This window comes from Morone saxatilis, unplaced genomic scaffold (assembly GCF_004916995.1).
Source record: "Morone saxatilis isolate NCDOM2014 unplaced genomic scaffold, NCSU_SB_2.0 Contig14, whole genome shotgun sequence".
Classification (NCBI taxonomy): domain Eukaryota; kingdom Metazoa; phylum Chordata; class Actinopteri; family Moronidae; genus Morone; species Morone saxatilis.
The window spans coordinates 2,321,167-2,330,957 of NW_023339696.1; the positions used below are offsets into that span (position 1 = coordinate 2,321,167).

Consider the following 9,791-nt stretch of genomic DNA (forward strand, 5'->3'; position numbering starts at 1 on the left):
TTATCCTGAGCTCACCAGGTTTCCGACTCACATCACGCTCCCTGTCCACACTGTCTAAGCCGGCGAAGTATGTATAAACCCATACAACTCCAGATTTACTCGGACAACAAACTCATCAGATTAAGAGTATCCAAGCAAGAGCCATCAAGAGGCACGTACAGCAACATTCCACCACCATATCACCATTTCGAGAAACAACTCACCACACAGAGAGGGAGCGATGCGGAGAAAAAGGCGCTTGGATCTCCCGAATCTCTCCACAACATCTCTTCATTTACTCAACTACAAATCATTACACTAAACAGAGTGAATAAATGTCAAAAAGAAATCAGAACAATCACTTTCCCAGTTTCAGTAAGATAAATGAGTTCTTACCCAAACAGCTTAAACACAGACTGCAAAACACCAGTCAATAATACGAACAGCACTAAAGAAATAAAGTACAGTACATTATTTTTAAACAACACCATCTTGTGTCGAAGATAAAACAATTCATGTACATTATTCCAGTATTTCATTTATACCATGCGTTAAAGCGTTCAATCTTGCGAAGACAATTGTACTGGCAACATCATAAACATAGAACTAACAAAAAATAATACAATTAAGCTCCTACACAAAATGATCCACACCAGGACGATCCCTCACAAACCGGCATATCAAAAACACAACCTATCATTTGGCCATCCATGAAAAAGCACATTAACCTCACACTTTCTCTATAGCAATACATACTTCCTTCCTACGGGCACTGCACTAGTTTCCTCAAAAAATCTTACATGTACCGCCATGTGTGTTTTCTAGATCCAGCTCTCCTGTGGGATCCTGTACTGTCCAGTTTACAGTGTGTGAGCTGACTCTTGAGGGAGAAGCGTATCTTGGTCTTGGCAGTGAGTGTTGATGAGAAACAGATGGAAGGAGGAGGGGGTGTGAGAAGAGAGCGATTTGAAAAATGTAGAGCAAAAGGTCTGACTTGGTGGGAAAATGGAATGATTCAATCTCCACTCACGTAAGCTGTCCTTGCTGAAAACTGAAACTATCCGACAGCTAAGAGTGCTACAAATCACATGTGTAAATGTTGGCAGTGCTTGTGTGATTTCCTGTGCATTTCCCCAAAGGTGAGTTTAGCCCATCATCTGCTCTGAGTCCAGACTCTTCCCATGGCAACTGATGGGAAAACAGCACAGGAGGCCAAGAAATTAAATAGGTGAACCTCAGCTGGCTAGATTCCTCACATATCAAGGGAACAAATCTGTTGAAATGAAAGGAAAGTCTAACGTTTATATGCAATTTTAATTAAAATTAGATTTAATGTGTTGTAGTTAAATTTTTTCGTCCCAATGCACCTCAATTGATGTTTATTTAAGTACCAGACCCACTGGCAAGTATTATTCAAACCCACAGAGGTTATTTTTTAAAGTCAAGTCAATATCCCAAGGTTTTTTAAATATATGTCCGACTAAAGTTTGGTAAAAGCACAGCATCTTGAATGCCAATGTAATGGTGCAGACATAGAAATGCATCTTGGCTCAATACTGCACGCATCATATAAATTAAATGATTAACCAAACAAGCAAATGTGATATTGTCATTGTGGATGTTGTTTAACATAACCCCCTGACAACTAATACTGTTCAGCCAACTGTTTCACTGTAATGACTCAATCTAATACTTATGCCTCTATATGACCTACATAAACAAACAAGACCATCAGCAAGAAGATTTTCTTCAGATTCCCCTTGAAATCAATCAAAACGAGGCAGTAGATATATTAGCGCTTTTGGCTAGAGGGGCCGCCAGAATCAACACAAATTAAAGTTTCTGTTTACAGTTTACTCTACCAGCTCCAAAAAAAAATCTGATTGTATTCAACCTCATGGCAATCTTACCCAACTTCTCACTTGATTTATGAGCTCAAACAGTTTCCTAATGAGTTTATGGTCTCAATCTCTAGTTTCGGTCTTCTTCCATACAGCATGATGTTCATTTAGTTAATGATGGTCCCATTTAGAGTAAATAGACAATAAAGCAGGGTATGCTTTAGGGAGGGTCTACCTTGTGTGATTGACAGGTCATTCTCTTGTTCTAAAGACATATAGTTTAGTCTACTGTTTAACTGTAACACCAGAAGGTTTGTGACCAGGCAGACCGCTATTTTTTTTCTGCTTAGAAATTAAGCAAAAACACAGTAGTTAGATAGTTCAGTCTGAACCAAAGTGATGGACTAACTCAATAAGAGACTGACATTAGCATCTCTAGAGCCATGCCACTAGCACGTAATGCCCAAATTGTGTAAAATATGTCCACTTGATGGAATATTGCAGCCATATAAAAATCACATATTTCTAGTCAGCATAGCTTCAATTAAGAGCTGGAACAAGCAGGATACAGCATACACAGTATGTCATACTGTCAGAGGACTAGAGTGCGATAGTTTGTCAGAAGTTAAGAGACAAAAGGGAAGAAAATGTAATGTAAGCAGGAAACTGGTGTTCAAAAAGTCTGGAAAATTAAATCTGTTACACTTTGTTATCGTAGCATACCATAGCCCAGCTGTTGATGCAATGGTGAATGTGAGCATTCACACAGTATGTTCTGGCCACACAAGCTGAGTTACAGCAGCACAGGCCGGACCAACTACAGCTGTTGTGGCTCTCTACAGAACCTGCTGTGGCTGTGATATACATTACAGCCAGACATCTGCATACAGCTGCTCTCAGAGGACTCACTAACAAGTTTTCCACTGCTATCTTGTGCATTTAGTGACTTAGATTAAGTGTAGCACATCACATTAAGTCATAACTCCATCTGTTTTGGACGTACACCCAGTTTTCCACATATATTTTTTCCATCATACTCATCAAAATCTAATTTTTGGTTTAACATAATATCACTTGTGTTTGTTTTGCCAACGTGTGCTGCTATCTAGTACTGTACAATGCTATAGGGACAATGTGTTGAACCCCAATTAACTGTGCTATCTTTAATTAGATAGCACTTTATACTTAATTTCTAGTTTATTCATAACCTCACAAGTTTCAATATTTATTGTTAAAGCTACAGTAGGTAACTTTATAAAACTATTTTTTGTCATATTCACTGAAACTTTCACTATATCCTGACAGTAGAACATAAGACAGATAATGTGCCAAAAAATCTGGTTCCTCTGGCTCCTCCTAGTGCTCCTAATGGTATTTGTAAGAAGTGAGAGAGCGGCCGAGATAGTTGATTGGTGAGGGCGTAAAATACAGAAACTTTGGAAATAAAACTTGCAAATGCCATTAGGAGCACTAGGAGGAACCAGACGAAACTGGTTTGTTTTTTACAGATTATCTGTCTCATGTTCTACTGTCAGGATATATTAAAGTTTCAGCAAATATGACAAAGTTATTTTTATATAAATTACCTACTGCAGCTTTAATGTCTGTAAATAGTGTCATGGCAATTGTTGTAATATTTAAGACCAACGTTAAAAGGATTAATAAATGATCAAAGAAGTTGCAGACCCCTTCTATTTAACAAAAAAAGCCAGACTGTATCAAATGTATCAAGATTTAGTAAAACAGCAGCCAAGCAAAAACTTTGCCTGAATTAAGTATAGGATCATAGGAACGCATCTCACAATGACTGCCAGAGGCCAAAAATGATCTTGAACATTTGCTGGTTTCTTCGTCATCTATCATCTAGGAAACTCGATCTCTGCTGGACCAAACAAGTAATTCAAATGTGTCAGCTGTCAAATTGTGGTTTGCATTTTTCAATACTTCTTCACATTTTATAGATCAAACAATCGTTCAATCAGAAACTTTTATTTAAACTTTTTTTTATTACTTCATAATAATTAACTCATGATGGTTAGTTGTAATTGCAATAGTAAAACAAGCAAGTTTTATTTACTACATTTTAAAGACACTTTTAGTTGATTTTTAACAAAGTTGACAATTAATGTTCAGACAATTGACTAATTGACTACTCATTGCAGCTCTAATGTACACTTTAAAGGTCTGGTGTGTAGGATTTAGTGGCATCTAGCAGTGTAGTTGCTGATTGCAACATCCTCACCTCACCCCCCTTCCTAGCATGGAGTAGAAACTACAGTGGATGTGAAACCCGTGAACTCTAGAGCCAGTGCTTGGTTTGTCCGTAAATCATCCATCTTTTCTCAGTACACCTTAACTTTTCCCACCCTCAGCGTGTAAAAACTTCAGGTGATTATACACTAATGAAAACATAATGAAATATTAAATTATATATATATATATATACACCATTTCTGCCAATAGACACTGCTGAGGCAAAGACTACTGGACTGCACCAATTCTTTACTGGCTGGGAATTTCCAGCTTCTGCCTTTGACAGGAATGCTACGTGTTCCTGCTTTAAGGCGACTGTGATCCAGCCTCTGTCCAGATCATGAAAGCTGTTTGCTGTTTTACACACTCGCTGTCTAAAGTCTCTTTCCTGCTACACAGGAAGCGTTTTATGTGTCCAGTTGGATTAAACACAAGAAGAAGAAGTGAGTAGTTGTATGAACAGACAGGGAAGAGGACACTCAAACTTGACAGAAGGTGTAATTAACTAAGCAACAAAGGTACACGCTTAACAAATATAAAATAGGTCTTATAGTTGACAAAGCCTGCTGTTTCCACAGCAGGTAATTCTTCAGTGTGACTCCTTGAGCCATATTTGAACTTTAAGTCTTGCCTTTTCTCCTTTATGTTCTTCCTCTGATTTCATTCAGCATCTATCATCAGACTGCCAATACAGAAAGAAAGATGCGAAGAAGAATAGAATAGGTGCGGGCCAAGATTTGTCACTGCTCATTATGAAAAAAGGTTCATAAAAGAGACAAAGATGGAAGACAGAGGTGTGCAGTTTGAAGTCCAGCCTCTGTTTTTGTCGCTCCTGTTTCACATTGCTGCTACTGCTCTTGCTGCTGGGAGGTATTTCTGGAAACCAATATTCGTCTTTTCTTTTCTCTTCTCTCTCTGTCTCTCTCTCTCTCCCTGTCTTGTTCATTCTGTGTTGCTAAAAGAAAATAGGCACTATGACATCAGCCCTGCAAAACACTCTAAAAAAAGCCAGGAGAGAGAGAGACAGGGAGGGAGAAAGAAAAGACAGAGCAAGAGAGAGAGTGAGGTAAAAATAGTATAATGGCTGTGTGTACTTTAGACAAATTAGAAGCTAGGAGAGGGAGAGGAGTCACATGTGTAGCGTTGCTATAGAGACTGAGGGTGGGTCAGAAGTATTATGGGCTGGCATACTGTAGGTCATCCGCAACGGATGTTACACCAAGCTTTATTTCTTTGACAACATCTGGTCCAATCATTTACACAGCAAGTTTGCATATTTTTAAAGCTGCACTAACCAATATTTTCATATTAACAATTGGTCCAATGACTATGTGAGATGTGAAGGAGGTTACTCATATTGATGGACCCAAAAAAAATTATCACCAACTCTGCAGTTCCCCTCAGCTCTATGGAGTGTTTTAGCATCTTTCAGCTCATTGTTTTGGTTTACAGCCCAAAGCTTTGAAGCAACACTATGTAGACTTAGTATTTGTGCGATTTGGCGCCCCCAGTTGGAATACTACTGTCGAAAAAAAGCTGTACACGTGCATTTGTGATGATTACATTACTTATGTTTAAAATATAGCGGGTTGAAAACATTGCTAACACAGCCAAACATCAAGCAAGTGCATAAACACAAGACATAGCAAGCAGCTAATATAACTGACCAGTCCAAAAGCAAGGCCAGCTCGCCATCTGTCTGCAGCTTTTCATTTCACAGAGCTCTCGCAAACAACCAAAACTTGTTTTCTCTACTTAGCTTCCTCCGTCATCTCCTCACCCCGATCCGGTTCTAGCACAACCGGCGCCACTCTCCGACAGCATTCTTACCCCTGTCCCATCAACACTCCCCCATTGTTTTGAGCACCCAATTCAGTGCAGTACAGCTAAGCTAACTAGCTAACAGCAGCTAAAGGTAGCAGAATTTACTTGTTAGAGAGTTGTGGCAGAGCAGCTTGAGATATAAAAATAAAAAACAATTCTCCATAAAATATGATCCAGTTTCACCAAAATCAGTGACAAGGTTGGTGGTGTGTGATTACTACCGTAAAGCGTTATTCACTTGTTCTGACCCGAAACCAAATGTTACATAGTACAGGAATAGGTGAACATGGTGGAGCACTTAGCAGCTAATGCGCCAGATATTTCCGTCAGGAGTTGGTAGCGACCAAAACAGTGCTAAAAAGATAGTGAATATTGTTTAGAAAGAAACACGATGCCAAATGAATGCAGCAGTTTCTAGTTAAATTAATAAAAAACAGGTGATAAAGGGTTTAGAGATGGGAACTACTAATCATTTTGCTGGTTTGAATGGTTTCTTTCACACATTCATAGTCACTAGCTGTGTAGTTTGGCCATTTTTATGTTTTATTAAGTAAAGCAGTTGCATCAGTCATCATATAAAATGCATAACTAGTTTTGGCGAATAAATGTGATCAGTATTAGTCCAGAGCAATGACGAAGACATAAGCGAGTGTCTGTGAGTCTGCAAAGTCTGAACACATACACAAACACAAATATACACTGACATGGGTTCCACAGTGAGCCAACACTGTAATTGCTGAAAAGAAGATTAGAGTGGATATGTCCTGCTTGTACCAATTAACAACCTGCAGCATTGAGAGGTGGTATCAAGCCTGGCTCCACTCAGACTTTACTGTGGCAAGACCTCCATAGACATTATCGGTCTTTTAACAGCCTTTTTGCTCACACTCTAGATGTGTGTTTTCAGCATTAGATAAATTACTTAAATCTAAAGGTAAAGATAAAAGGTAGTGTATCCTGGGAGTTGTCCTCACACTATGTGAGAGTTCAAAATATTTTCTTCAAAGTTTCAAAAGGTTCACAAACAAAGATTATCCATACTTTCTAAACAGAGCAGTGTACAGCTGAAGATGGAAATCACGAGAGTGTGAGATTTATGGAACAGCGCCTGGGGTATTCTTGCCCTTTTTCTTCTGAAAAAGTGACATTGTGCTTCAAGACTGAGGAACTCCTTTAACATGCTTTTTATTGCATCATCACTCTCATCAACCCCGGGGCACAATTTCAAATTATTGACTCCTTTTCCTGTCCCCTTGTATTTGTGTATAAATGGATAGAGGAGCAAGTCAGTGCTCAAGGAATAAAAACCACGTTGATGGGTCATGACCCTTAATTATGTGAGAGAAAAAATGATGCACATGAAAAAATTCATGGATTTTCTCTTTCATTTTATTTGGAAGACCATGCCCTAAGCTTTGGGGGATAAACAGAAAACAGAAAGTATATGAGTTAGCTGCGGACTACAACTTGTTCTGCACTTGAGCAATGAGCGTCTTTTTTTTAGATTTATCTTACCTTTTCAGGGATTTATCTTAGCTTTGGAATAACAGCTTTGGGGGATGTGAAAAGAAAGTATACTGTTTCAACGGATTCAGTGAGTTAGCTGTGGGCTACAACTTGAGCCCTGTTTTCTTTTTTTAGCCTATATTTGTTAACATTTTAGTAAACTGGCAGCATTAAAAGTATGCCAAATTAGCTACTAGCAGTTCTTCTTTGCAGTGTGGCCATGGATGCACAGACAGCTCTCCCTGGATTGCTTTGATACTGCAGGAAACTTAAAAACATGAAGATTCTCAGGCAAGTTCTGCACAATAAGTGTCTTTTTCTATAAGAATTTATGGACGTGATCCGTGAGTAATACATAGAAACTGTCAGTCACACTGAGTCTAAAATATGTGCATCATGTATGTGTTCAGATTTGACTGAGTTATGAGACTGAATCAGAGAATTTTGACGCAAAATGCAGCAGTCAGGCGCTAAGGGTTTTAAAGCACCTTAATTGCCTTGATGAGCTGCGTGCCACAGCCACTGCTGCTCCAACTGCTGACGGTGTTGATAAGCAGGTCAACTGCTAACTAGCTTCCCGTTGTTTTTAGAACACGGGCATGCACCTGCATCTGTGGCTCTTTTTCCATGCCCCCACTGGGGAGGCGCACCTTACGGTTTGAAAACCTGACCTGCACTGTCTATCCTTATATCCTATTCTACCAATAAAACCTGTGAGCCCAGCGCACACACACATCCTCTTTTTTCCCCCAGACATTATAACACTTTTTACATTTAGATCCAAACCTTTTGTCTGATGGCCCCTCAAACCTCCAGCACACAGCAGCCCCCCCCTCCCCTCCCCACCTCTCCTCTCCCAGAGATGACTCACCGGCGGTGGGCATGGCAGCACTGGAGCCCCTGTTGTCACTCAGGAGCTCCAGAGGCTGGTGGTGGCTGTCTGTGCTGGCAGAGGAAAAACAGGACTCAGTCTCATAGATGGTCTGCAACATGGCGCACAATCCTGACACCGTGGGATGCAACAGCATGCCAAGACAAGAGGCAGCACTCTATTTTGTCACAAAAAAAAAAAAATAAAAAAAACTTAGTTTCACAACTCTCCACAAGTGCAGTGCTTTGAACCACCACCTTCTCTTGTGAGCGTATACGAGAGGGGTTGGGGATGGAGTATGAAGACGATGGGTGTTGGACATTGTGGTTGGTTAGTGCTATGTGGTGAGTGGGTGGTTCCAGGATGGAGGATCGTGTGTTATAGAGATTAGTGTTGATCAGTTAGGTCAGTGTGGTAAGGCATGAGCGAGGACGTAAATTTAGAGCCTATGGGAGAGCGCTCTTCCCGAGGTTTTCATTTTGCTTTCCAAAATGTGAGAACGAAGCGCTGAGAAGATGACAGAGAGAGGGAAATGGAAGGAAGGGAGGAGGGGGAGAGGACGGAGCAGTATAATAAAAAAAAGGAGAAAATGGAGGAGAGGAAGGCTTGGAGAAGAGAGCTGGCAAGTTAGAACCTCCCCCAGAAAAATGAACAGTGCCAGTAGATCACGACGCCCGTCCCCTTATGCCTGCGCTTGATAAACCCACAAAAAGTTGCTTGTTGGTGTTTGGGGGGGGGGGGCGGGGGGGGCGGTCAGAGTGAGCTTTGTACGGCGACCAGAAACAAGCGTGCTGGTCAGTACGGCTAATATTCACTGTCTGAGAAGTCATGTGTGTGTGCTGTGTTGTGACGCTCTTTTGAGCTGCTGAATGAACATTGAGAGATGGGAGAGAAGAACAAGAGGGAGGGGAGGATGTGGGAAGGTGGCTGAGGTCTCGCTCTCTTAGAGATGACGATGTGAGAGAGTAGGCTTAGAAGTAGATCGAACAAATGGGCATGCAGTAAAGTGCGACAAATTAGCACCATCAGGCACTGAAGAAAAAAGTCAGCAACCGCAGTCCTCCATTTCGTTTCCAGAATCACAAACCATAAACAACGAGCAGAAAAACGAAGTATTGCGAACCAAGCAGTAGGAAACAACCTCACCTCTTCTATACTACATACATCCACAAATCAGATAAATCTTCTGTCTTCACACCTTCAATCACTCTCATTTGTTTTATTCTGCAACGTTTCTGTGGTAGATTGGCTTTTTTTTTTTCCCAGAATAAAGAACAGGAAGGGGAGAGAAGAGAACATTTCAACACAGGAGATGCGGGCGCTGAATTGGAGGGGGGACTATAACTGAGCCTGCAGGGAGGAGGAGGAAGGACAGGGATAAATAGTAACAGAGATGACTTGATTTTAGAAACAGAGCCTACATGCCTTCTGGTTTGGGTTTAAGACTGTGGGGTGGGGGGGTTGCATTTCAGCGCGGTCATCGATATTTCTACACAGCATAAGCACGCCCAAGATCG

General features: G+C 40.6%; 1 protein-coding gene across 1 annotated transcript in view; it reads right to left on the reverse strand.

Moving 5' to 3' along the window:
• Positions 1-9,791, reverse strand: part of hdac5 (histone deacetylase 5) — a gene marked incomplete at its 3' end in the record, with an annotated part of 27,775 nt that overhangs the window by 13,994 nt on the left and 3,990 nt on the right. Inside the window, 1 exon segment of the mRNA XM_035654964.1 lies at positions 8,275-8,452. Coding sequence (XP_035510857.1) covers positions 8,275-8,431 — 157 coding nt within the window.